At 46.7% G+C, this 27,800-nt stretch overlaps 2 protein-coding genes across 4 annotated transcripts in view; both read left to right on the top strand.

The window, feature by feature from the left end:
- ANLN (anillin, actin binding protein) overlaps window positions 1-27,800 on the top strand; it is an 819,922-nt gene that overhangs the window by 559,764 nt on the left and 232,358 nt on the right. The window lies entirely within an intron of this gene.
- On the top strand, window positions 20-13,151 carry MLH1 (mutL homolog 1). 2 transcript variants are annotated; one of them, XM_034062001.1, is made up of 19 exons: window positions 20-199; window positions 815-905; window positions 1,024-1,122; window positions 2,220-2,293; window positions 3,017-3,089; window positions 4,154-4,245; window positions 4,618-4,660; window positions 5,086-5,174; window positions 6,273-6,385; window positions 6,985-7,078; window positions 7,584-7,737; window positions 8,424-8,782; window positions 9,443-9,591; window positions 10,359-10,467; window positions 10,987-11,050; window positions 11,368-11,532; window positions 11,626-11,718; window positions 12,072-12,185; window positions 12,622-13,151. In XM_034062001.1, exons 1-19 carry the CDS (start codon window positions 51-53, stop codon window positions 12,787-12,789), a joined length of 2,292 nt encoding a protein of 763 aa, XP_033917892.1. In that variant the 5' UTR covers window positions 20-50; the 3' UTR covers window positions 12,790-13,151. The 2 variants fall into 2 exon arrangements, with proteins under 2 accessions (XP_033917892.1, XP_033917891.1); XM_034062000.1 differs by having other exon boundaries at window positions 11,614-11,718.

The raw sequence follows: 27,800 nt of genomic DNA, 5'->3' as shown, positions 1-27,800 counted from the left end.
ACGCAGAGCCAGACGGGAGCGGGCCCCGGCCCCCGTTCCCGGCCTCCGTCATGGCCGCCCCGGCCGAGCCGGGTCCGGTCACGACCCCCATGGCCGCCGGCATCATCCGGCGGCTGGATGAGGCCGTGGTGAACCGCATCGCTGCCGGAGAGGTCATCCAGAGACCGGCCAACGCCGTCAAGGAGATGGTGGAGAACTGGTACCGGGGCTGGGGGGACAGGCGGGGAACGCGCTCACCGGGAGCGCGCAGGGCAGCGGCAGGGCCCACATGGGTCTAAATGGTGCTGAGTGAGGCTGTGGATGGGCGGCTGTCAGTTAATGGGTCGTCTTGAAGGGAAATGGCCGCCTGCGGTTAGCATTGCTGCTGTTTTGGTGGCGAGTGTGGTTCTGGAAGCAGCAGTCTGTGGTGGGTTTCGGTAATGAAAGCTGTTCATCATTGTTGTGGATGGGGTTTGCAACCGCTGTAGGAAGAAGGAGAAGTAATCAGGCTGTAAGGATATCTCTGAAACAGGACGGATTCTGATACCCCTGTGAGGGTGCTTGTCAGCACAGGGTGCCCAGAGAAGCTGTGGCTGCCCCATCCCTGGCAGTGCTCAAAGCCAGGTTGGACACAGGGGCTTGGAGCAGCTGCTCCAGTGGCAGGGGTTGGAGCTGGAGGAGCTTTAAGGTCCTTTCCAACACAAACCAGTCTGGGATTCTGAATGGGAAGTAGAAATAAACCATCACTTGTGCGAGACAAGTTCTGTATCAAAGCCATGCAGTCCTGCAGTCTCTAGGATCACAGCTTTCTAGAATGCTGCCTTGTTTCCTACAGTTTGGATGCTAAATGCACAAGTATCAGCGTGATAGTGAAAGAAGGTGGTCTGAAGCTCATCCAGGTGCAAGACAACGGCTGTGGCATCCGAGTGAGTACACAAAGTTGCTGATGTTTAATACTGCCTTTTAAAATGTATTTTGATGTACAAATGTTGCTGACCTTGACTTGGGGATGGGAAGTGACTGCTGCTCGTTCCTTTCCTGTAGAAAGAAGATCTGGACATTCTATGTGAGAGGTTTACTACGAGTAAACTGCAGACATTTGAAGACTTGTCTAGTATTTCTACCTATGGCTTTAGGGGTGAGGTAAGCTCTTGGTCAAGTTTTGACGCTGTTCACTGTTGGTTGTTACCTTCTTGTAGCAGGGTTTACACGTACTGTTTCTTTCCCCATGGTGCTCACTGAACCTTCTGCTTTCTGAGGGAGTCTGCCTTGTGAATACAGTTTCAAATACATTTCTGTGTCTTTATGGATGACCAGGGAGAGGTGTATATTCTTTCTGTTTTCTGGAGTGAGAGTTGGTTGGTTTTGTGTTCTGGGTTCTTAAGGAGAACAAGGGCTGTCTTCTGAGATGCTGCTTCAGAACCCTGCAAGTAGCAGACAATGAAAGGTTTGAGTGGAAGGTGCCTCTCACATGTCAGACATTTGTCTAAATATCATATGTAAAACTAAATGCTTGAAGTGTCTGTTTGTCTTGCTTTGCTTTTGGTGTTAGTCAAAGTGAGTATCTCTGATACCTCAGAGATGCTTGTTCCCCACATTCCCCTAGGCTGTATCTAACATTGTCTGAAAGAACAGTCCAGCATGAGTTCTGCTTTCCCCCCCCAGATGGACAATGAGATATTTGAGTATGCTGCCTGTGTTCAGCTACATAGATCCTTGTATGCTACAGAGAGTGGACTGATGAGTCCTCTTCTCACACAATACCCCCATAATCAGCTCCACAACCAGTGGACTGGTCCTTGGGCTGTGTAGACATGTCCATTGAGTCTTCCAGGAAGACCACTGTAACCAGGCTTTGTGATATCACATATGGTCAGGAGATGGATTTGGTCAGGGATAAAGAAGTAACAGCTAAAACCTTCCTGTTTCTTTTTGTTAATGTGAAAGAAAGGGCACAGCTGCAATAGCTTTGCAAATGTCTTTTAGCTATGTTACATGCTTGGCTACTTGCATTGGCAGAGATAATGAAATGTGAGAAAAGCCAGAAGAAGGGCCTGGATAAAAGTCAGTGTCCAGTATATGTACTAAAAGTTGTTAAAGCCCTACTGACCTGCACTTTCTTTGTAAGGGTTTCTATTAACTACTTGCAAGCAGTATATCACGGTTTAGTGATGCTGTTTAAAGTGTGGACACTGTAGTGGCCAGAGGAAGGTTTACAAAGGTGCTTTCTCTTTCTCCAGGCATTGGCTAGCATCAGTCATGTTGCCCGTGTCACAGTAACAACTAAAACCGCTGATGCAGTGTGTGCATACAGGTAGGCTACCTGTTAATTATCTACCTGACTGCTGTGATCATGAATAGGTGCAGTTAATTCTCCTCAGTCCTCTTAGTAAGGAAGAGGGACAGATGTAGTTAATTGTCTTTTCAGTGACCTTAGTAAGGAGGAGAGTGGTGTGAGGAGTTGAGTGGTTCTAGGATAATTACAAGAAAGACACAGAATGTGAGAAAACATAGTTTGAGTGATTGTTGTGGTTTACTTATTGTATATTGTAAAGGTAAGCTTTAGTTAAAGAGTGTGTAACTTGCTGAAAGACCTGTGTGTCTCTTGTGCTCAAAATCCTGTCGAAAAGGAAACAGTTCTTATATGTAAAGTTGAGAATTGCATATAGCTGAAGTGTAAAGCGTAGTGGAAGGAGTTTTATTAGTCCAGGTCTAGGTATTAAAGAAAGATAAAATGTAATAATCCTGCCTTTACAGGAAAAGCCTCAGTAGCACAATATCAGAGCCCCTTTTTCTTTGCTGTTATTCTCACTCTTCTGCTGCTCCTCTGGCCCCAAGGTCAATGAACAGTTTTCCTCCAGCACAAAGGTAGTGATGGTGGTGATTGCAACCAGTTGTCAGTGTCCCAAGTTCCATGCTGGCAGGAGTGTGGTGATGATGTAATTTCTTTTGTCTTCTCCCTTTTGTCATCCGGAGTCTGTCTGCCCACTGTAAACCTGGGTGTCTGACAACTTCTGCTGTTCATTCTTCTGCCTAGAGCTACTTACAGCGATGGAAAAATGAAAGCTCCTCCGAAGCCCTGTGCTGGGAACCAAGGAACTCAGATCACGGTAGGGTTTTGTGCCTGTTCTCTCTTGTCCCTTATCCCTGCACCACTTACTAGTATGTGTTACATTGTCAGGTACATGACAGCATCACCTTGTTCAATGTTTTCCAAGTGATGATATGTCATTTGTTGGGGGGGTTCTTTTGTTTTCTTCACCAGAGACAGCAAGGCAGATGTCAGAAGTTGCTGGGGTGCTTTGGTTGGGTGGTTCTGGTGGGTTTTTCCCCTCCTTCTGAGGAACATTACTTGCTCTAAAGTTCTTCAGAATCCTTCTGGACTGCTGAAAGCCTCAATGAACAGTTTGGTTTACAATAATATGGAGGAGTGTTCTGCACTGTGTGAGCCAGAGTGGGAAGATGAGGGTTGGAACAGGGAACTGCAGAATCACTATTTGTTGTTCTTATATCTTCCCAAGATTTTAATGCAGTTTGGGATTAGGGCTGGCATTATGATTAAGAGGAATAAGGAGCTCAGAATGGGAAGGAGCATGTGGGTTGCACAATGCAGGGTGGGAAGTGAAGGCCTGGCCTTGGAGTCTGTGGTGGAAGTGTGCATCCAGCCAGCTTCCCATGTCAGCCTTTAGGATGATGTGTCTTGAAAAAGAAACTGAGCTTTAAACTTCTGCCTTTCTCAAGTATAGCAGAGAAGTAATTTGCATATTCCTTAAATAAATAGTGCAAATGAACAGTTTAAGCTGCTGTTTTAATGACATTAACAGCCTTGATTGCAGCAGCTGTTTTAATGCTTTCTTGCATTTCATTAGAACACACTGTAATCTTAATCTGTTGTCAAAGAAGCTGTGGCTGCCCCATCCCTGGCAGTGTTCAAGGCCAGGTTGGCCACAGGGGTTTGGAGCAAGCTGCTCTAGTGGAAGGTGTCCATACCTGTGTTAGGGGTTGGAACTGGATGTTTTAGTTGTTGCTAAGTGGTGCTTACCCTGTTCAACGGTTGTTCAGTCTCTGGTGCTTTGTCAGTGGTACTCAGTTGCCAGCTGGTTTAAACCACAACATTTGCATAGCAAGAGAAGTTTTTGAAAGGTAGTTTTAATTGTGTTCTTTTTCTCCGTAGGTTGAAGATCTCTTCTACAATGTAGTGACAAGGAGAAAAGCTTTAAAAAACCGAAGTGAAGAATATGCAAAAATACTGGAAGTCTGTGGCAGGTAAATCAAATCAGGATTTTCCAATTCTTTAATCTGCCCTGGGGACTGGCAGGTGTGTGCTTGGTGTCATTTTTCAAGGGAAGTAACCTTCTCCTTCATATACTGCAGTCTTTGGCTTTAAGCTGACAAAGGGAAGATTTAGGGTGGATCTAAGTCAGAAGCTGTTCCCTGTGAGGGTGCTGAGGCGCTGACACAGGGTGCCCAGAGAAGCTGTGGCTGCCCCATCCCTGGCAGTGCTCAAGGCCAGGTTGGACACAGGGGCTTGGAGCAGCTGCTCCAGTGGAAGGGGTCCCTGCCCGTGGCAGGGGTTGGAGCTGGAGGAGCTTTAAGGTCCCTTCCAACACAAACTACTCCATGATTCCTGTTTTTCAGGTATGCCATCCATAACTCAGGCATCAGCTTTTCAGTTAAAAAGGTATGAAAGTAAGTCTTTATAATTTCACTGTGCGTATGTATATGTAATGTATGTGTCTGATAATGCCAGGAAAGGTGCACTGCATCTTCTGCAGCGGGGGTAGCATGTAGAACCTTCCCTTGTATTGAAATGCTGAAGCATATTTGATGCGGTTTGGATAGGAAATGCGTCAGTTAAAAGCAAACAAGGTGCAAATACATTTGTTGGGAGTTTGGTTGTTTTCCTGTGTGGCCAACATTATATTTCACTGTAGCTTTATGAGCTGCTTTAGCTTCTTTTGAGAGTCTGGTCACTACTTGCTGTATGAAAGAGGATGGGGTTGAGAACCTTCTGTGCCATTCTTCATTATTAGTTGAGCTGCTTATGTTCCTTGCTTTCAAACTGATTTTGATTGAATTGATGATGCTCATTTCTGCTCCCTTCAGCAAGGTGAAACCCTATCAGATGTTAGAACCTTAACAAACGCCTCAATAGTGGACAACATCAGATCCATCTTTGGGAATGCTGTTAGCAGGTATATTGATGCCGTGTTTGCTTCTGACATTTTCTAGTAAATCATAGAACACTTGAGTGGAATACAGATCTCCTTCCCCTTTCTCTCATGATGAACATGGGCTGTACTACCTTCTGCTTCCTTCAAGGTGAACTGCAGAAAAGAGGCAGTGTTGCAGTACCAGAACTGTCCCCAGTCTTGTGGGGCATTCCTTCAGGATGTCAGAAGGAAAGAGAGAGGTTGCAAAGCTGTTCCTGTGATGCACTTGAGAGAGAACTCATTCTCTTTTCTGGATTCCTGTGGTTTGTTATGTTGACAAAAGCCACATTAGCTGAGGCTGAGCAAACAAGGCAAAGCATTTTAAACCAAATACATTTTCAAGAGAGAATTGATTTTATTTACCACACTAGGGAAAATTCTCTAAGACTTTCAGCTGTGAAGGATCCATTGAATGGACTCATAGAATGGATTTGTCCTATGAATACATGGGTATCAGTTTGATTCAGTTACTAGAGTCTCATTTGAAGGGAATGTAGCTTTTAATACAGGCAAACACTGTTACGAGACAGCAAACTAGAGAGGTTGTTTAGTGACAAGGTTTGAAGTGTTTGTGTTTCTTTCTTATCCATTTGGTTTTTGTCTACTGCTAATGCTTGTTGGATACAGGTTTTCCTTTGTGCATTTCAGTGTACATGTTTTGACCAAATGCTTTCAAGCAACATTTCCATTGTGTTGAGCCTGGCTTGTTGTTCTGAATTACAGAATGGACACAGATAAAAATGGCACTCAGCAGATACCAAGGTTGAATTGGAAATAAGTATCCTGTTAACCTTCTCTCTGCCAGCTTCTGAAGCTGGCCCAATGCTTTGCCATAGAGCTGTGCCCACAACCTGCCAAGATCTTGTGCATTTCCTTGACTAATCAATCATGAAAATCATAAGAAGTTATGGCAATGACTTTTGTGGCTCAACAATGAATGTTTGAGCTCTCAAATCATTCCTGAGGGTTTCATGGTACAACTGTCAGATGAACACAGAAAAGTACATTGCTGCTCCTGAGGACTGCTTGCAATGTGGATCAGCAGAAGAAGTCATTATTTGTTTTTGTCTCTGTGAATAGGGAGCTGATAGAAGTGGACTATGAAGATGAGAACCTGGCCTTTAAAATGAAAGGCTACATCACAAATGCAAACTACTCTGTGAAGAAATGTATATTTCTACTCTTCATAAACCGTAAGTTCTAAACAAAAAGACAGTGTTTTGTACATTCACGGGGTGCTCAGGTAATCATCAGAAGAACAAAACTTCCTGAAGAGCTATGTAGTGTATGAGCCTTCCTAAAAACATGGAGCAAGAAGTGTTACAGTTCGTTGTACATCTGAAGGTGGTTCTCTGTTTGTAGTGTCCATCATGCTTTGCACTCTGAATAGTGGCAAGCAGCAAAGGCTGGGCCTGAAGACACTGAAGCTTTTGGAGTGTCAAGGGTGTTGTTTTGTCCTGCCAGGTTACATGGGGTGGTCTCTCCATTCTGTAGCCATGGGGTGCAGCAAACCTTGACTGCATCCAGTAATGAAAAGGTAGTCTGGTTATTTTAGTGTCTGTGGAAAAAACTAACTAAATATAAATATATATATCTAAATATAAAGCATCCTAAGCAGATACTGCTTGTTCCTGGGTTCACATGAAGAATAATGTCTCAGGGGGAAAACCACGTGTACTGGGTGCCCTCTGACGATAGGAAGTGTGAAGATGTTGGTCTGGAGAAGCAGTGGGGTGCTGTGTTGTGTGTGTCAGTGAGGTCCTTTAGAGCAGTGCTTTGTTGTGTGTTTCAGATCGGTTGGTGGTGTCGGCTGCTCTGCGCAAAGCCATAGAGACTGTGTATGCTGCTTACCTGCCAAAAGGCACACATCCCTTCCTGTACTTAAGGTAAAGTAACAGGGAGAAGTAGCCTTTTAATACCACCTTCTAGGATATAACTGGGGTGATTAAGTTTAGAAGGGCATTTGTGATCCTGATAGTAGTGTTCAGCATTGCACTGAGGTAATGAATTGCCAGACAGGAGGTAATTAAATCACATTAAAGAAATGTTTAGAGAGGCCTTGTTTTCAGAGGTAGTGAGTGTCTGTAGTTTCAGGTGAAGTCCCCTCATTAAATCATGAGACACTGCAAGCAAAAGATACTTTTGAAACCTCTTTAGTCATAGTACACTGGAGAGATTGGTTTGAGCTTCCTTGTGAAAGCTGGTTTGGGGAGTTTGGAATAGGATTCTGCAGATCAGTTATTACCACACCAAACAGTCTGACTACAGTGTGACTTCAGGAGGTTTCAGGACCATTTTGACATCTTTGTTATGAAGTAACAGCCCCACCTTTTGTACTGAACCATTTGTGCCCTCTCTGATTAGATTAACTTCATTTCCAATGTTTTCCAGCCTGGAAATAGCCCCCGAGAACGTAGATGTGAATGTGCACCCTACAAAACACGAGGTCCATTTCCTTCATGAAGACGGCATTCTAGAGCGTGTGCAGCAGCACATAGAGAGCAGGTTACTGGGCTCGAATTCCTCAAGGATGTACTTCACTCAGGTGAGAGCACGTTTGGAGCAACCATGGCTCTGCAGTGCTTGAACTGTGGTGCATACGTTAACCATCTGTGCAGTGATGGGTGGTCATCAGCCTTGTACTGGTATCTTGAGATCTTTGTGTCTTGGGAGTTAAATTGTTTTAATAAGCCTATGTTAATGTGGCAAAGGAGAGGAAAAGTGTACAAAGCCATTGTGAGTACCTTCCTGTCAGGTATCTGATGGGTGGTTTTGGTTTTACAGGTGTATTAGCCCTGATAGGTGGTAAATTGGGTCTTTTCCTGCCCTGGTTCATGTTAAAGATGTGACTGAAGAAACTGTTCCGTGTATTTGACAATGCTTTGGGTGTATTTGACAACACTTTGGGCTTAATCAAACCAGAGGAAAATCAAGAAGATTCCCAAACTCTCTTTATGTAGAACATAGTGTAAGAATTACAACAATTGAAAACCACAGATTTCCTTGTGGTATTTTTTACACTAAAGATTTTCCCTTTGAGGCAAAGAAATGCCAATGAACCAGTCTTAACTGCCGAGACAGCCACATTCCCATTATGTGGCTTGCAAGTGCAGAGCTGGTGGCCTGTTCCAGCAGCTGACAGTGTGTCCGTGGGGTGTGAAACCTCCTCCCCCTAAGCAGTAATGTGCTGTGAGAAGTGTGGCTGATCTTTGTCTCCTCTCTGCTTCCAAGACCTTGCTTCCCAAGGTTCCCTGCTCACCCAGCAAGGTTGTGAAACCAGCAGCCAACTCCTCTGCAGCCCCCAAAGGAACCAGTAACAAAGTGTATGCACATCAGATGGTGCGCACCGATTCCCGGGAACAGAAGCTGGATGCCTTCCTCCAGCCACCAAACAACCCCCTGAGCACAGCCCCCAAGGAAGCACCAGCCCAGGGCAATGCCAGACCCACAGAGGGGGCAGTGGGGCTGCAGGATGTTGAGATGGCAGATGTCAGTGCTCCAGTGGAATCAGCTCCCCATGGTCAGGACCCAGCGGTGCCCGAGGGGCGGAAGGACAGTGGACACTCACCTCCTGAGGCAGCACCACCTCCGTAAGTGTCACCTTTCCTGAGGGAATACCCATTTATTTCATGGCACAGCCCTGAAACTGAGGAGTTTTGGACTTTCTTGGAAGACTTTTCCTAGAGTAATTCCATGGCTTTTTGTGGAGAAATGAAACTCCAGCTGGGAATGGGAGTTGTACCTGGGATGTCTGCGCAAGAAACTGTGTAATAATGACATTAACTTCAGCACAGGTTGATCATTGGAGGCCCTCCCTTTTGAGTGGTATAGAAACCCCATCACTGAATTTGGCAGGCATTGCCCTAGTAAAGATAAAAGTGCTGGAAGGCTCCATAGCTCCTGCTGTTAGGAGAGGCCAGAATCTTCTGAGGGAACCTGATGTCAGTGTCCCCAGTATGATCATTAAACATGAGAATGGGAAAAAAACATTAAAAACATACATGTTTTCTTTGATGTGACTTTAGAGCCCAACTTGTTCTGTGCTGCATCAGGTGCCTGTGGTTGTTGTTAGAGAGTCAGGAATTCTCTTAAGAGTTACCTTTTCCTATGGAATTATGGCCAGGAAGTAGAAGAAAATTGGCTTTCTTCCTGGGAAGCATTTTGTGTCAAGGTACAGCATGTGAATTGAGCATCCCATCTGTTGGTGTGGTACAAGAATTAACATAGGTCCTTTTGGTTTGCTATTGCAGGAAGAGACCACGGGAAGAGGCGATTCCAGAAATAGAGGAAGATGACAGCAGCAAGGAAATGACTGCTGCCTGCACCCCTCGAAGAAAGATCGTCAACCTGACCAGCGTGCTGACTCTGCAGGATGAAATCAGTGACCAGGCACATGAACGTAAGCAAGGCTTCTGCTGCTCTGGGTTAGTGTTGTGTCACCAGCTGTGGTGGAACTGCTGAGGAAAAAGGTACTTGATAGGTGGTGCAGTCAGCTCCACTGTGCTGCTGAGTGGGCTTGTAACAGAGGTGTTTTAAGCACCAAGGGCCAGGGTGTGAAGAGGAGGTGTCCAGCCTGGACAAGAGATGGCTCCTGAAGGGGAGGCCTTAAAGCAGCTCCAATGCCTACAGGAAACCTGGAGAAGGGCTTTAGACCAAGGCCTGTAGGGACAGGCCAAGGGGAATGGCTTGAACCTGCCCAAGGGGAGACTGAGCTGAGCTCTTAGGCAGAAGCTGTTCCCTGTGAGGGTGCTGAGGCGCTGGCACAGGGTGCCCAGAGAAGCTGTGGCTGCCCCATCCCTGGCAGTGCTCAAGGCCAGGTTGGACACAGGGACTTGGAGCAACCGAATCTGCTGTGGCTGGAAATGAATTCTCAGAGTGTTCAAGTCAGACCCTGGGATTTATTCAATGTTTAATTTGCACTGTGGGTTAACTGTTACGTCCTAAGTGAGAACTATGTGTGTTCATGCACACAAACGAGTTACACTTCAAAACATGGGTAATTGGTAGTACAGACCAGTAAGCAGCAGCAGGGCTGCAGCAGTGACTGAGCAGTCATCCTATACTGTAATGCCAAAACCCCACAATCCACTCAGATAATTAAACTAGGGCAGGGTTGCAAATATAAAACCATACCCTATTGTTTGTTTCCCCTCTCCATTGTTTCAGGTCTTCAGGAGATGCTGAGGGACCTCTCTTTTGTGGGCTGTGTTAATCCTCAGTGGGCGCTGGCCCAGTACCAGACAAAACTATATCTTCTCAATACAACAAAGCTCAGGTAAAGCACATGTCAGACTTGTCAGCTGAAGTAAATGCTGATTATTAATGTAATTAGAAGAAGGAAGGAAATAGTGGGGAAAACAACATCATTTACTTGTTGCCTGTCTGAAAAGTCACGAGGCAAAAGATGGAGCAGTGAGTTCAGACCAGTGGGAAATGAGCTTGGTGTGCTGGGGAAGTGACAGGGAATCAGGAGAACTGATGATTCTGTGTGTTCATGGGCTGGGAAAGGGAAAGATGTTGTATGAGTAAGGAGGTTGAAATCCAAGGTATTAGGATTAATGGATAGTGGCTGCATGTGTCAGTGGGTACCAGTGTGGCCCATGTTGGAAACCAAGAAACAAGATTTACCTGTCAGCATCTGGATAGTGCATGTGAGTCTTCAACTAGACTGTTCAAGTGTGGGTTAGTGTCACTGGATGTGTTCCAAGAGGTGCCTGACTTTCCCCTCTTAGTAATGGGAACTGGTTGAGATGTGATCCTGTCCATGTAACTGACTTCTGTGCTTCCTTTTTAGCCAAGAGCTCTTCTACCAGATCCTTATTTATGACTTTGCTAACTTTGGAGTCTTACGGCTGGCTGTAAGTACGATTTTCCATTCTATCCTATGTAAAATGATTTTAAAAGCATTTCTTTACAAGCAGCCTCTCCTCTTGGGGAAATGCATTGTTTCAAACGCTGGGTTTTGTCCACTCCAACACTGATGCTGCATTTCTTGTACAGTAAGAATAAAACATAGAATTACCAGTCTGCTTTGGAGCTTGGCAATGATAAGCAGAGCTGTTTGCTCTGCAGGCTGGAGTTGGTAAAAGACTATTAGCTATATGTATAAGAAGCAGTTGCTGGTTTCCCTTAGCGCATGTTGATCACTAACAAGTTTTGCCTCCTTCACTTTTAGGAGCCAGCTTCTATATATGAACTTGCAATGCTTGCTTTAGAGGACCCTGAAAGTGGCTGGACAGAAGAAGACGGCCCAAAAGAAGGGCTGGCTGAGTACATTGTGGAGTTCCTCAAGAAGAAGGCTGAAATGCTGAAAGAGTATTTTTCTCTTGAGATTGATCAGGTAACTGCTGCTGTTACTATTACCAGTAACTGAAAGGTGCCCTTGGCAGTGCTGGCTTTGTGGCTGGATTCCATCTCAAAGGTCTTTTTACAGGAAGGAAACCTTGTTGGGTTGCCCCTTTTGCTAGAGAACTATGTTCCACCGCTGCAAGGACTGCCCATGTTCATCCTTCGTTTGGCCACAGAGGTATGCTTTTTTCATGGGTTTATTCGTTCATAAATGGCTCTCAATTTAGGAAAGAGTGAAGTTGAATCAAATTAATTCATTAGAAGTGACTAGAGTTGGTTAAATGCACTTGTTTGTGCTTCAGCCACTTCTGTGGTTACTGATGAGTTGTGCTTTGCCTCTGCATTCACTACTGATGGAATGAGCATGTACTGTGAGTTGAAAGCCTGCGTTGCTACATTTCTTTGTTCTATACTTTTACCTTGTCAACACAAAAATGGCCAAGACATTATGATGACTTTAGCATTATTAACAGTCTCTATCAGGTCTCTGTTGCCCACATTCTACTAAATTACTTCTTTTTCTTCTAACAGGTAAGCTGGGATCAAGAAAAGCCATGTTTTGAAACCCTGAGTAAAGAATTAGCACTATTCTACTCCATTAGAAAGCAGTACATAACAAATGAAGCCACCCCGACAAACTCTCAGGTACATGAACATGTAACTAGTCCTGTGAACAGGTAACACTACACAGGCAACTTCCCTTTCAGCTCTGGACTTCTGGTGTCAACACTGCTTTTAGTGAAGTGAATCAAGCAGCAGTGTGGCAAGAGGAATGTGGCTTACATTTGTGATTATATGTATTAAAAGAACCTTCTAACTCTGGGTATTGCAGGGTACTTGGTATCACAACAGTTCTTGGCCTCTGATTTGGGGCTGTATGTTTTAATCTATTGAGCTATAATAGAAGAATAAGGATGCATAGAAATTATCAATACAGCTTGCTTGACTTGACTATATACGATGAACTTCTCTAGTACTAGGAAGAATGTTACCATCATGGTAGTCATGTGTAATAAAGGCTTTCAAGGAGTGCTCTCCTCTTGTCAGTTTAATAACTTCTCTTTTTTCCCCTGTATTTCAGGCTGAAGGTTCTGACTCGGGCTCAACAAAGTGGAAATGGACTGTGGAACACATACTTTACAAAGCTTTTAGGACTTATCTTTTACCTCCTAAGCACTTTGCAGAAGATGGCAGCATTTTGCAGGTTGCTAACCTGCCTGACCTGTATAAAGTGTTTGAGAGATGTTGAACAAGTTGTTTTTATAGACTGGGGCATATCCAAACCCACTCATCCTGCCTTCTGTTGTACTGCATAGAGGAGAAAGCTGCGGACTTCATGGAGGAAAGAAGAGGGGGTTTGGTATCATACTACCGGGGTAGCAAATAATCTGGTTTCCCTCTGTTAATAAAAGAAGGAAAAGAATTGTTTTAGCCATGTGTAAACCCAACTGTAGTGCCTAAAATGAAATCCACTTATACTCAGGCAGATTGTTATCAAATACAACTCTTACTGAAGAGAAATCATGGGGTGAAGTAACTGTGGAAGGAGACATCTTAATTGAAATGTGAGTGCTTTTTGCTTCTTGAAAACAATACAGGTTATCCACCTCCTTTTGGTTTGGTTGTGGCTGTTGTGTGACAACACCTACCCTGTGGATATACATGGGAAGTGCTGCAGGAGGTTGTCCTTTAGTGTTTCAGACCTTCTGCTGAAATGAACCCTCTCCCTGAAATGAAGGAGTCAGTGTGCACACAGGACATGGTGCAAAAGGAGCTACAGCAGACAAAAAATGCTTGAGCTTGAATTTCACCAGTGACCTTGCTCTGAAACCATCCCCTTGTGGGTATTGAAGAGAAACTGGATTGCGAAGTGCCACGTTTCCACAATGAAATGAAAATTACCATAAAGCTAAAACAGATTTGGGGTTTTTATGTATATATGCAACTACACCATACACATTATGTATATATGCTCTTTATAGTTCTAATAAATATATATCTATTTAGTAAAACAGAGAATCATTTAATAGTTCGGGTTGGAAAGGACCTTAATCTCATCCAGTTCCAACCCCTGCCATGGGCAGGGACACCTCACACTAAACCATATCACCCAAGGCTTCATCCAACCTGGCCTTGAACACTGCCAGGGATGGAGCATTCACAAGCTCCCTGGGCAACCCATTCCAGTGCCTCAGCACCCTCACAGTAAAGAATTTCTTCCTTATATCCAATCTAAACCTCTGCTGTTTAAGTTTTAACCCATTACCCCTTGTCCTGTCACTACAGTCCCTAATGAATAGTCCCTCCCCAGCATCCCTATAGGCCCCCTTCACACACTGGAAGCTGCTCTGAGGTCTCCACACAGCTTCTCTTCTCCAGGCTGAACAGCCCCAACTTTCTCAGCCTGTCTCCATACAGGAGGTGCTCCAGTCCCCGATCATCCTCGTGGCATCCTCTGGACTTGTTCTGGGTTTGTGTCACATATTACAATATATACAAATAAAATCTATAAGAACATATACTTATGTATCAGTATATGCTTTTTAGGTGAGTTTATATTATGCATTTTTTAGGTTATATAAGTTTCTAAATGTGCTCCTTAGATGGCAGGAGGATACCACCCCCTAGGTAGCAGGAGTAGGGCGCCCCCTAGGTGTCAGGAGCAGAGTGCCCCCTGGTGACAAGAGTAGGGTGCCCCCTAGGTTGCAGAAGAGTGCCCCCTAGGAGTCAAGAGGATAGCGCCCCCTAGGTGGGAGGAAGAAAGCGCCCCCTAGGTGTCAGGCGGAAAGCGCCGCCTGGTGGCCGCAGGCTGTGCTGCACCCTGTGCCAGCGCCTCAGCACCCTCACAGGGAACAGCTTCTGCCTCAGAGCTCAGCTCAGTCTCCCCTCTCTTGGGCAGGTTCAAGCCATTCCCCTTGGCCTGTCCCTACATCCCTTGTCCCAAGCCCCTCTCCAGGTTTCCTGCAGCCCCTTTAGGCACAGGAGCTGCTCTGGGGTCTCCCCTTCTCTTGCCCAGGCTGCCCCAGCCCAGCTCTCTCAGCCTTGACCCCTCTGTCCCAGCACCACACATCTCTCTCTGCACTTGGACATGGAGCTGTTGGCCACCAGCAACTGTCCGGTCAGTTCCTTATCCATCCTTGCATCCCATTCTATTCATATAGAGCCAAGGATCACCCACCCGTGCACTGTATTCTCATTACCCTGCCACCCACTTCAGGATGGAGAAAGGAAGTGATGCCAACCTTAGAGAGGGATTTTATCACTTCCATCACTAAGTGCATCCAAATAATGGGACAAAGCCACTTTAAAAGCACTGTCAAAAGCACAGGCACAGTTGTTGTGTCGTATCTATCTTCTGTTGCAGCTGTAGAGGCATTGGTGTGGGTACACTTCCAAGGGAAAATGTGTATCTTGGGTGGGAGAGGGAATAACAGATCCCACCACTTCTGTGTCACTCACACATCACAGCTCAGGATGGAGGCGCAATGGAAGGGATGGCACAAGGCTGATGTTAGAATCACACCTTTTAGCTCTGTTCCTTTCTCACTGATGGGAAAGCCTCCTTTGAGAGAAGGAATATGCTTTGTAACAAATCCATAACATGTATCACAACTCATACTGAGCTAGTGTGAGCTACTCCACCTAAAGCTCTTGCTTTCCTGAGCACCCATCATCTTCTGGCTCCTGAGAGTACAGCACCAAACCTGGGTCAGGTCCTACTGCATCCTACTGTGTACCTGCATCCAATGGGATGCACAGCTCCAAACTGCAGGCATCACATCTGTTGTAACAACAACATGCACCTGACACTGACACATGGCAAACACACATCTCCCTTGAGGACCCAAGCAAACTATACCATATGTCAGGGCCCTGGAGAAACCAACCAGCCTCAAGGGGCTGACCAACCTCACCTGGATCATATCCCATCCCATGGGCCTGGCATCATAGGGGCTGTGTTGGACCCTGGTTCCCTTCCCTGGGCCTTATCCTGACTCTCCCCACAAGAGATAGGAAGTGAAAGAGATTACGCTGGCCATAAATGATGTCTGCAGCTATTCCAGCCCTGAGGGCAGAGGTTTGTGCTGCAGGTGTGGTTTGGTGGAGGTGCTGGAGCTGCAGTTTCTATATGGATGATTAATGCAGGGTGTTTGCTTGACCTTAAAACTGTACCTGCAAACTGATGTGGTAATGCTGGTGATGAGCTCCTGTTCACTGTAGTTTCTTTCTGAGGTCAACAAACACGTCCCAGAGAAATCAGGTGCTTCAGATAAGAGCGTTAAAAGAATGTTTAATGGAATCTTAAGCCCATAGGAAGTAAAGGGTAACACAACATGACTCATGGCTAATATGTGTCTCCTTTATTATTCTGCTTCTAGTTGCCCTAATGCTGAAAAATCCCTCCACATCTTTCCTGTCTAATGTTTCTCTGGTGCTCTTCCCAAGACAAAGCTTTTTATTCCTCCTGTGTTTGCTATCAGCACAACCATTTTGCAGTGGCATTCTTTATGCACTTAACCCAGTTGTGGCACAGTGTGTCCTGAGTGGGGCTGCAGCCCTGTGACAGCCAGCACTGTGTACGTTGTCAGGAAAGCAATGTCATCTTTTACACCTCCACATGGCCTGTTGTGTGTGGAAACACTCCTCTAGGGATGTCTCTTAGCTAGACTTTAACCCAGCTATTGATAGCAGCATTAAAGCTACAGAAGCATGAAAATCACTTAGTATCACCCAAGTAGTTACCTTCCTTTGCTGTCTCCTTTTATGGCTGCTCAACAATTTGGAGTAAGCCAGCCAGGTCAAGAATGGGCTGGGAAGGCAATAGGAGTGACCAGGGTAAAGAGACGTGCTCCTTCTGCACCCACCAACTCAACCTATTTGTTTTGGAGCTGAGTGGGGACAGAGGATGAAGGAGAAAGGTGAATAACAATAACTGAACAGTTCCATATTTAGTAAAATGAGGCTTCGTTTATTTCACCTGAGAATGTTCAGGAATGGAGAGGTCATTGGCTCAAGGCTCAGCTGTCCCCCAAGGGCATCTCCTAAAGGAAAGGTTAAGGTATCAAAACTTCAGTGTATGTGTCTTGCTCATTCTTTAAGGTCCAATCATGCAGTAATCACAGAGCCCAGGTTGGAAAGAGCCTCCATGGATCCTCCTGTGATCCTCTGGCCCAACCTTTGGTGGGAAAGGGAGCCTAGATAGGATTATCTTGGAAGCCTCCAGGGATGGGGCTTTAGTGCATCCCTGAGGAGTGCTTTGCAGTGATTGATTGTTCTCAATCTTAAGCTTTGGCTAACTGAGTCTGTGCCAAAAGAATCAATCTTTCAGAATATACTAAATCTCAGAGGAAAAACCACAGTGACAGATGTAAGCAGTGCCCTGCACCAGTATTGCACCATCATACAGGAGTTACCAGCCAGAGCTCACAGGATGCTTTATAAAGATAAAACTTACATTCAGCAGAACACAGAGTCACACAGAAAGATACAAAAATGAAGGAGAAAAGGAGGTTTTTGTTTCATGCTTCCCAACCGGCCAAGAAGCTTCTTGTTCCAAAGGAAAGGATAAGCAGGCTGCAGGAAACCAGCATCCTCACAAACAGGAGCCTGGAAAACTCCCAACACTGGAATGATGCAGTTACTGTAAATGGGAGAGAAAAAAGAAGTTAGCATAAATTTGATGTCACAAATTCCATCTTTGTATCATTGTGGGAACAGGGAGAACGCTGCCTCCACACCAATGTGTGACTCATTTACATGAGCATTCTGCTTGTGACAGGTTTGGATGGCAAATGAGAGGAAGACACAACAAGTAAGGTTGTGGTGTGTTTGCAAAGGATGACTATGGAATGCATCACCTATGGCAGTGCCCTCCCTAAGAACCAGGGCTTAATCTGTGGCCAAGTAAATACCATTCTCACACTGCAAGTGAAAGGATGAAGGACTTGCAGTATCTTGACAACGCAGGGTCTTGTCTGGGTTCTGTTGGCCTAGGCTGATTTGGCCTTATTTCACTGGTGATAGTAATTATCTAGAGGTTAGACTGGGTTTAGACTAGCTTTATAGTGACAAGATATAGTTCTATCTTTGTTGACTGTGTTGTTATCCTGGAACAGAATGGGAGCCACAACATTCCAAAACAGGATGGTACCCGAGGCCATGAACACAAACCACAGTGGTTGTCACAGGGGGATAATCTTGTTAAACCAGTTCAGGTAGAAAAGAAAGGACAGATTACTGTGCCATTGAGAACTGAAGTTCACATACTCAGGCTGCATTAAGGGAACATGTAAGTATAAAGGTGGGCAGACCCCAAGACCAAGAAGGAAAGGACCCCCACCCCAGCATCCCTGCAGTGTCCAAGTCTTCACCTTGTACAGGTGATTTTTTCCCTAGGAGATGCAACTATGGACATGTTAAGGTCCATATAAATAAATGGCTGCATTTTAGGTGGACAAGTGATGTTATGGTTAACATATTGGCAAGAAGAATGAACTCTGGTTCCAGGTTCTGTCAGGTGTGCCCTACAGGGCCTTGCACCAATCCTGCTGCTCATCTGGGTGCTCCAGGCTCCTATAAAGTGGGCTTAATACCTTACTTGACAGTACTGCACACACAGGGTACAATGAGGGGATATAAATACCTAGCACATGGACTTCAAAGTGATTTTCTCATCCTGAGCTTTTGGAAGCTGCTTTCCTTCAGAACTCATAAAATGCACTAGAAATGAGGGTGAACAACCTTAACTGGGGCACTATTTCCTAGCAGAACCTCCTCTTGCAATGTGTAACTGCCTGAGGCTGTGTGTGTGTGACAGGAAGCCTTGAGCAACTCTTCTCCTTGCACAAGCACATTTCCACCTAGCCCTGGACTGTGAGATACTGACTCAGGATATAACTACTGCAGCTTCACAAGTGATCCCGTGTCAGGTGAGCAGCAGGAACTGTCTTGAATTATACATCACAGAACCATAAATGGTTAGGGTTGGAAAGGACCTTCAGATCATCCAGTTCCAACCCCCTGCCATGGGCCTCACCCTAGATCATAACACCCAAGCCTTTGCCCAACCTGGCCTTGAACTCTGCCAGGGATGGAGCATTCATCACTTCCTTGGGCAGCCTGTTCCACTGTCTCACCACCCTCACAGTAAAGAATTTCTTCCTCATATCTAACTGAACTTCCCCTGTTTCAGTTTGAACCCATCACTCCTTCTCCTATAACTGCAGCCCCTGATGAAGAGTCCCTTTCCAGCATCCTTGTAGCCCCCTTCAGATATGGGATCATTTGATTTCACTGGAACATCAGTGCAATGTTTTTCTGTCTTGGGACAGGAGGTTTTGTGTCAGTTGGTTTTTTCTTTAGACAGACACTGTATTAACTTAAAGCAGCTCCTTCTCTGTAAGTATGTTTAGTAATGTATCAGTACCACCAGTGCTTTTGCTACTGCTGCTGCTGCACAGCCAGCCACTGAGCACAGGTTTTGTGTTAGCATCCCAAAGCTGCATGATATTCACTGCAAGACGAGTGGGGTCTGCACTCAGCCATGATAAGGGCTCCAAGAACTGCACAGACACTGGGTACTTGCCAGGACAGGCTGGAGAGCAGCAGAGGTCTGTGCATCAAGGTTCTGTGGTCTGTGTTCTTCCAGTTATCTCCTTCTAACCAACTGGAGAAGCTGTCCTGAACTTTGCTGCAGTAGAAGCTGTAAGAAGGGTGAAAGATACCACTTCCCATTAACATGCACATCAAGGAGACTTGGTTAAGGGTGAATGAGAAGACCTTTGCAGAGACTGCTGTATGGAAATGCTGTTTCTCACAAGGAGGTCTATGAAAGTACTAGGGTAGGAAAAACCCAGTTATGTACTGGAATGCTGTTTAACTTGCTTCCTTTTAAAAACAAACAGAAAATAGAGGCTTTTTCTCCAGCAATCCCCACCTTTTAAACTGCTATTGTGCAGAAACCCCAGTCATTTTAACCTTTAGAAGTGATCTCCTGGTTGTAGCAGGTCTTTGCCTTTTGGTAGCCTTGCCTCATGTCAGAGGGTATGGTCTCTGCTGCTTGTTTTCTAAAGGAAACTGTCCACGTTCCAATGATTTCTTAAACCTTATTTACTATTTCTAAACCCTCTCTTTTTAATTGCTCAAGCCAAATAAAGCCATTGTTGACTTTGAAGGGGTCACTGACACATTACAACTGAGTTTAAAAACTGTTCCATGGGCTTCATACATTTGCATTGGAACAGTAAGTACATGCTGCAGATAAGAACACCTGAAACTGGTATTGAGGAGATTATCACACCCAAAACTAGGCAGATATTTGCATTAAACTAACTCAGTTTAAACTGAGTGTGCCAGAGCAGAGCCTGTAGGGTACAAACAGTTTGGGCTGATCTTACTTGGAGCAACTATGAGAGTCTTTTAATGGCTACCTGCATCCAAACAGGGGTGAGGAAGAGATGGGAACGTGTTCTGTCCCAGGCTGTGTGCCAGGATCCAGCAGATGCCTCCAGCTTTCCCACTCCAGTCACCAGCTGCCTGTGGCAGAGTGCCCAAGGCCATGGAAACCACATCCCTCCCTAGAGCTCAGGTCCTGGACCAGACCCAGATCCATCTGCTCTGATGCTCCCCAGGTGGGTGCACAGTCCCTTGCCCCCTCTTTGTGCCTATGCACCTTTGATACCTGCCATGCTCATGCTAACATGGGGACTGGTATCAAGGTCTGAACCTTTCCTGGTGAGTCAAATGGGGTTGTTACTGCAGCCAGGGGCAGGAATGAGAGAACCCCCTGATCCTGATCCAGCACAAGAGGGACATGGAGCTGTTGGAGAGAGGCCAGAGGAGGCCATGGAGCTGCTGCGAGGCTGGAGCAGCTCTGCTCTGGAGCCAGGCTGAGAGAGCTGGGCTGGGGCAGCCTGGACAAGAGAAGGGGAGACCTGACAGCAGCTCCAGTGCCTAAAGGGGCTGCAGGAAACCTGGAGAGGGGCTTGGGACAAGGGATGTAGGGACAGGCCAAGGGGAATGGCTTGAACCTGCCCAAGAGAGGGGAGACTGAGCTGAGCTCTGAGGCAGAAGCTGTTCCCTGTGAGGGTGCTGAGGCGCTGGCACAGGGTGCCCAGAGCAGCTGTGGGGTGCCCACCCCAGTCCCATAGAGCCGCTGCCCCCCATTCACCCCACAGCACCCCACTTTGTGCCGGCGGCTGTCGGTCCTCCCACCCGCCAGGGGGCGCATGGCGGCGGCTGTCGGTCCTCCCACCCGCCAGGCGGCGCATGCGCGCTCAGCCTCCTCATCCGGGAAACCTTGGGGGGCGGAGCTGCCTCGGTTTCGATTCCCCGCGCTCCCGCGATGACGTAGTTGGGACGCGTACCGGGGGGCGTGGCCACGCGGTGTTTATAGCGGCGGCGGTGGCGCGGCCGGAGGGGCTACGGAGGGGTACGGAGGGCAGGTGGGTGCGCGTCCGTCCGTCCGTCCGTCCGTATGTATGTATGTATGTATGTATGTATGTATGTATGTATGTATGTGTGCCCGTCCGTGTGTGTGTCCCTCCGTGTGTATCTGTGTGTGTGTATTCCTCCGTGTGCGTGTGTCCCTCCGTGTGTGTGTATCCCTCCGTGTGTGTCTGTCTCCGTGTGTCCGTGTTTGTGTGCCTCTGTGTGTGTCTGTCTGTCTCTGTATCTGTCTCTGTGTCTGTCTGTCTCTGTATCTGTCTCTGTGTCTGTCTGTGTCTGCGCCAGTCGCGGTGTTTACAGCCGCCTGTCCCCCTTACCCCCCCCCCCGTCGGCGGCGGAGGGAGATTCCGGGTTGCGCGGTTCTGTGCGCGGTTGCGCACCGTGCACAGTGCGGGTTTGTGCGGGTCTGTACGTCTGTCCGGTTCTGTACACCGTTCTGTACGTCTGTCCGGTTCTGTACACCGTGCTGTACGTCTGCGCGGATCTATGTGTGGTTCTGCACACCTGCATGGTGCTGTGTGCAGTTCTGCACACCTGTGTGCATGGTTCTGTACATCTGCATGGTTCTGTATGCAGTTCTGCACATCTGTGTGCATGGTTCTGCACATCTGTATAGTTCTGTGTGCAGTTCTGCACATCTGTGTGCATGGTTCTGCACATCTGCGTGGTGCTGTGTGCACTTCTGCACATCTGTGTGCATGGTTCTGCACACCTGCATGGTGCTGTGTGCACTTCTGCACATCTGTGTGCATGGTTCTGCACATCTGTATAGTTCTGTGTGCAGTTCTGCACATCTGTGTGGTTCTGTGTGCATGGTTCTGCACATCTGTGTGCATGGTTCTGCGCATCTGCATAGTTCTGTGTGCATGGTTCTGCACATCTGCATGGTGCTGTGTGCATGGTTCTGCACATCTGCATGGTGCTGTGTGCATGGTTCTGCACATCTGTGTGGTTCTGTGTGCAGTTCTGCACATCTGCACTGCTGTGCCGTGAGAGATGTGCTCTCTTGGGGTGGTTTCTCATTTGGGGTGAGCTCTCCTCAGCTCCCTGTGGACAGGAGCAGGAGGTTCTCACAGTACTGGGAAGGACCCGGTTGGGAGCGCTGGTTTCGGGCTGCAGGGTGTTCGGTGTGAGGGTGGCCGTGCTGGCTGGGAAGATGCCATGGAAGTGGAGGGAGGAGCAGCAGAGCATTCCTGCTCTGCCAGGCAGATGGGAGCATGCATTGCCCTGGTATGGTTTGTATGGGGGAGCTGGGGTTGGAAGAGTGCTTGTAGGGAAGAAAGAGAACTCCAGGCTTGGGTCAGGTTCAGGAGGCAGAAAGAGCTCTCATCACCCATAGTGTTTGATTCCAGTTCATGTAAATAAACCCCAGGCTAATGGGGTTTGTTGCAGAGGGGAAGAGGCTTTGCTTCCCCATAAACACATGCAAGAGGGAGTGTTTCCTACCCGTGTTTTATCAACACGCAGTTAATCTTGTCCAGCACTGGCTGCCAGCTGTGTAACCTTGAAACCCTTCCTGCTCCGGGGTTGTTTGCTTGTGTTTCAGATGCAAGAACCATGTTGAGCTCATCTCTACAGTAAAGGAAGTAGGGAGGCAGTTTGTTGGCATGGGCTTCCTACCCTCTCTGATGACAGGGCTGAGCAAACAACTGCAGCAGTGTCAACATCTTCCTTGAGCTGAGCCAGCTCTTGCACAGGGATGTACAGCTGGTGGTTGGTTCACAGGAAACAAGGTTAACCTTTTCCTGCTGTTTTAGGAGGTTTTGGGGTGGGTTTTTTGGAGTTGTAAAGCAGTAATGACACTGTAGGTGGAATATTGGATGTGGTCTTGCATCATGTAACACGGGAGATGAAAGTCCTGTGTTATTGTACTGGAAATCAGAAGTATATGTATCATGGAATCATAGACTTCCAGCTTGGAAGGGATCTCAGGGATCATCTTCCTAGGCAAAGCATGATCTAGACTAGGTGTCCCAGCACCCTGTCCAGCTGAATTTAGGAGTATCCAGTGTGGGGAACCCACCACTTCCCTGGGGAGAGTATTCCAATGGCTGATTGTTACCATTGGAAAAACATTCCCTATTGTGTCCAGTCAGGGTCTCCCAGGAGTAACTTGTGCCCATCACCCCTTATGTTCTCCATGTGCCTCCTTCTAAGAAGAGTCTCTACCTTCTTTGTAGCCACCCTTTAAATACTGGCACATGGTGATAAGGTCTCCTCCCCTGTGCCTCGTTTCCTCCAGCTGGACAAACCCAGTACTGGGGTTATCCCACTGTGTTTCACATATTGCTATGGGACCACAGCTTTCTGACTGGGCACAGAGCCCCAGTTCCTCCTGTTTGTGGCCAGTTACATTAGTACACATACAGTTGAGGAGACTGGCCTTATGGCTTTCATCTTGGGAGGCAGTTATGGAGCATTTGTGGCTGCTGTGGTTGGCTTGGCTTGTTCCCCAATTAGTTGCAATGGTGGAAGCAAAGCCAATTTGGATCTCACCCCACAAGCCTTCCAGTTTAAAGCCACCTCATCAAGTTGGCCAGCCAAAGATTCCCTTGCTCCTCTAGACAAGGGAAGGTGGATCTTATCCCTCCCTAACAGGCTATAGTCATCCAAAATGTGCTGGTATAAAAGCCAAAACCCTCATGATGGCACCAGCCATGAAGCCAGTAGTTCATTTGCAGAATATGCCCATTTCTGGCTGCACCCTTCCCTCTAACTGATGAAAAAGGAGGAAAAGATCACTTTGGCACCAGTGTTTTTTACTTGCACCCCCAGGGCTTTATAGTCTTCCTGGATTTGCCCAGGTTCTGGCATGTGGTATCATTTGTGCCCATGTGAACATGGACCCCACTGGGAGAGCACAAAGGAGGCCACAGGGATGCTGCAAGGGCTGGAGCTGGGCTGGGGCAGCCTGGACAAGAGAAGGGGAGACCTGAGAGCAGCTCCAGTGCCTAAAGGGGCTGCAGGAAACCTGGAGAGGGGCTTGGGACAAGGGCCTGTAGGGACAGGCCAAGGGGAATGGCTTGAACCTGCCAGAACAGGGGAGACTGAGACATTAGGAACTGGATGAGCTTTAGGGTCCCATCCAGCACAAACCCTTCTGTGATTCCATGATGAAGGAGTAGCAGAACCCTCTTGGCAGCATCTCAGACCATAGCTCCAGGGAGGCAGCTCTCCCTGTCAGGCTCCTTAACAGGGGGTCACCCAGTGTGAGCACTCCTCTTTTTGCAGTGCCCACTGCTGGGGTAGTTCCTCCATGCAGAGCTTGCTCGTGGGTGAACACAGCTGTATTCATATATGTAATGCTTCCTATGTGGTTTTGGTTGTAATACCGGAGGGATGCAAGTGGCACTCGTGTGACTCCATCCTTGCCTTAACCATCTCTTCTCTGATGTGTAACCTGCTACTGGTAGGTTACACATGACAGTTTGAAACCGAAAGCAGAAAAGGCTGTTTGGTTTCCCTTAGGAAAACAGGATGTGCTGGGGAAGGACATACGTGTCACTGGTGCAGGCTGTGAAGCAGCTTCCAACTGCGTTTGTTGAGCAGCAGTGTAAGTTCAGCTGGCGAGGGGGCTCTGAGATGCCACCTCTCCTGCTTCCAGCTGGGATAGAGTTAATGTTCTTCTCAGCAGCTGGTGCAGGGCTGTGCCTTGGCTTTAGCCTGAGAACAGGGCTGATAACACACTGTGGGTTTGATGTTGCTAAGCAGTGTTTACACAAAGTTAAGCATTTGGAGGAGCTGGGAGTGATGGGGAGGGCTGACCCAAACTGGCCACAGGGTGAGAGGAATCAGCACTGAGCTTTTTAAACCTCCACAACTGCTCTGCTTCCGAGGATGCTCTGACTGAAACAGTCCAGTGGGACGCTGACCATCACAGTAACGTAACAGTTGGCAACATGGGAAGGAAATGGGAATGTTGCCCATTGGCAGCAGTAGGGGTTGGGTCTGATTGTTTCTGACCTAACTGTATCATCTGTTGTTTTAATTCTTGGGGTATGAATTAATATGCTTCATTCTGCTGTCATGGTCACACTGGTGGCTTCAGGAGCCATAAAGCATTAGCAGAGGACACCATCCTGTCTTTGGTTTGTGCTTTGAAGGACCAGGTCTCAGCAATGCACTGGGAAGGGTCTCTTAGACCTTAGGGTACCCACATGTTTGTGTGTTTCACAGACTCCATCACTCCCCACTGTGTGAGGAGAACCTCTCTTTACTGTGTGTGGCTGGGATGGAGCTACTTCATAGCAGTCCAAAGGGAGTTAACACACAACACTCATCACAACCTGTAGCTACATTCAGATGCAGTTGTGACCTTTACCTGAGCCCACTAAAAGTAACTGACAACAACACTGTTTAACACTGGCCATGCTCAGCAGACTGTCTGTATCTTCAGTTAATGCCCTGGTTTGGAGTTCAAGCTGTTTACTCTGCAGGCGGATGTTGAGCAATAGCAAGAGCTGCTGTGCTGAGTCAGCAGTTTCTCTTGGATCATGAACTTAGGTTTGCGTGCCTGTGCATCTCCTGGGTCTGCAGACTCGGGTGTAGTTGCTAAAGCTTGCAGCAGGCATCCCTGTTGTTTAAATGGCCGATAGCTTGGGGTTTTGGATGGGAAAGGGTAGGGATGTGTGTTCTGCTGCCTGCAGCGAGAGGGGGATGCCACCTCCTGAGCACAAACAGGGAGCTCAGTTCCAACATCTCTCAACACAGGACATGTTTGAAAGTCCTTTTAAAACTTATATTGTAAGTGGGGGCCTTTTGCTCTATTGTCAGTCAGATGCCTTGTAATACCTTTCATTTGTAGTTGTGCTTGCAGCAGAATCCAAGGACAAGTAAGGTAAATGTGTTTCTGGGTAACAGTGTCACCTTAAGTGGAAGCATAGCCCTCTTAACAGAAGGGAAAAGCTTGGAATTCAGCTGTGATATAGAAAACACAGGTTCACATGCATTCCTACCTGCAGAAGCTCCTGCGTAGTTGAACAGGTTGGGTGTTATTCTTGGTGAAAATCATTCCTTGGAAGCTGGTAGAATTCCAAATCTGTGAGGTTAGAACCATCCTTTAGCACCTGCTTTGTATTTGCTTTGTTGCTCTGTTTTATCCTTTCTTTCTCCCTACTGGTGTTCATACTACGGAGTGTAAGAGCTTACACTGTGAGTACACTTGATTTGCTGCCTGGAGAAGTAGTGTTTCTAAGCACATACTGTATGCACATTGCTCAGTGAAGTGATGATTTCATTTGCCTGGGGTAGACATCATAATTACTCCTCAAATGTGACTGATGGTTGAACTTCCCCGTGTAGGTGGGAACTGTTTTCATTCAGTTTAGTTTATAGCCTGGAATTCCATCTGGAATGAGCGAGGTGATGTTTGGGTTGCAGACTTCATGGGGGGGTTGTTTGTTTCATTGAAGAAGATACAACTTCCAACAGGCCTTTTCCCAGCCAGCCTGAAGCAGTTGGGGTGTGAGTACCTGGTTCTGCTGTTGCCTTTTCATGGTTGTGGGCTGCTGCTTTCCTCTGTGCTTGGTGCAGGTATCCCTGGATAAAGGAGGAGGCACTGTGCCATCCATAGTGTGCTTCTTCATACCTCTGTGGTCACAATGCAATCCTGATTCTCGGTGTTTCAGGTTCTTTGTGAGGAATACTACACAGTAAATACATCAGTAATATCTCTTGGTTTGTTTGGAGGTTCATAGACTTAAAACTATCTAATTTGCTGTGTTGTGAAGTGGTCCTGGGCTGGGATAGAGTTAATGTTCTTCCTGCACTGCACCGAGTAGCTAGTACAGTGCTATGTTTTATCTTTAAGGTGAGGGTACTCTTGATGACACACTGGTTTAGCTGCCTGCCAAGTTAAACCAGGATGTTCTGTTGGCAGGTTGTGAGGTTTACAGGTTGTTCCAGCCCTACTAATACCAGGGTAATGAGTAAAATCTGTGCATTCCTTTTGGGCTACTTACCCTCGTTAATAGGACTGAGATTTGTGAGATTGGTGCAGGTTTTTGCAGGTGATGGCAATGGGGTTTGATCATAAAAACCCATGTGTGAAGAGCAATTCTAGGCAAGGCTTTAGCACTGGGCTTTCTTCTCCTTTGTGAGTTTGATGTGCTGTTTCTCAGTGTACATTTGGCTGGGGTTTCCTCTTGTGTGTGTTCCCTTTATCTGCTTCACCAGGTGAGTCATTTGATGTAACAAAACCTGATTTTACCATTTCAGTGATGAAATATGTCTATTCTTTCAATCCATTTCAGTCAATGCCTCTTTCCCTCTCTTATTTTCTTACATTTGTTTTCATAGCTGTCCTAAATCTGATTCAGGTTTCTCATGCACTGCTAATATACCTAGATTACACTATTGTCATGCAGTAATCAGGTTTCAGAGGTGTTCTGTGTACACTGGGTTCCTGAATGCCCAGGCAGACAGGCTGGGCAAAAGAAGTCATAACTAAAAAGCAAGTTTTGTGTTGGATTAGTTAATAGCTTCATGTATTTCTTAGGTGTATGGACTCTGTTTGTTCCCTCTGATATTTCCCTCTGCACTTAGTGTGTGTGCACACATTTAAATCAGTGGTGCATCTGGTTCATTAACACATAGATGGGAAGCTGGGGCATCGACAGCAAAGATGAGCCTTTCACCTGAGGTATATTATACTATTCCACCTATAAAAAGTGCTTTTTTTGGTCCTCCTTTTCAAAGATGCAGAAACTAAGGTGGAAAGGTGAGTGGGTTTTAGGGCAAGAAGTGTCTCATAAATCAATGCTTTTGTTTGATGAATGGTTTTTATTTCCCCCCTCTCCATTAGGATGGATGCCC

This window comes from Melopsittacus undulatus, chromosome 1 (assembly GCF_012275295.1).
Source record: "Melopsittacus undulatus isolate bMelUnd1 chromosome 1, bMelUnd1.mat.Z, whole genome shotgun sequence".
Lineage (NCBI taxonomy): Eukaryota > Metazoa > Chordata > Aves > Psittaciformes > Psittaculidae > Melopsittacus > Melopsittacus undulatus.
Note: the sequence above shows the minus strand (reverse complement) of the source record. Positions and strands in the feature narration are given on the sequence as shown.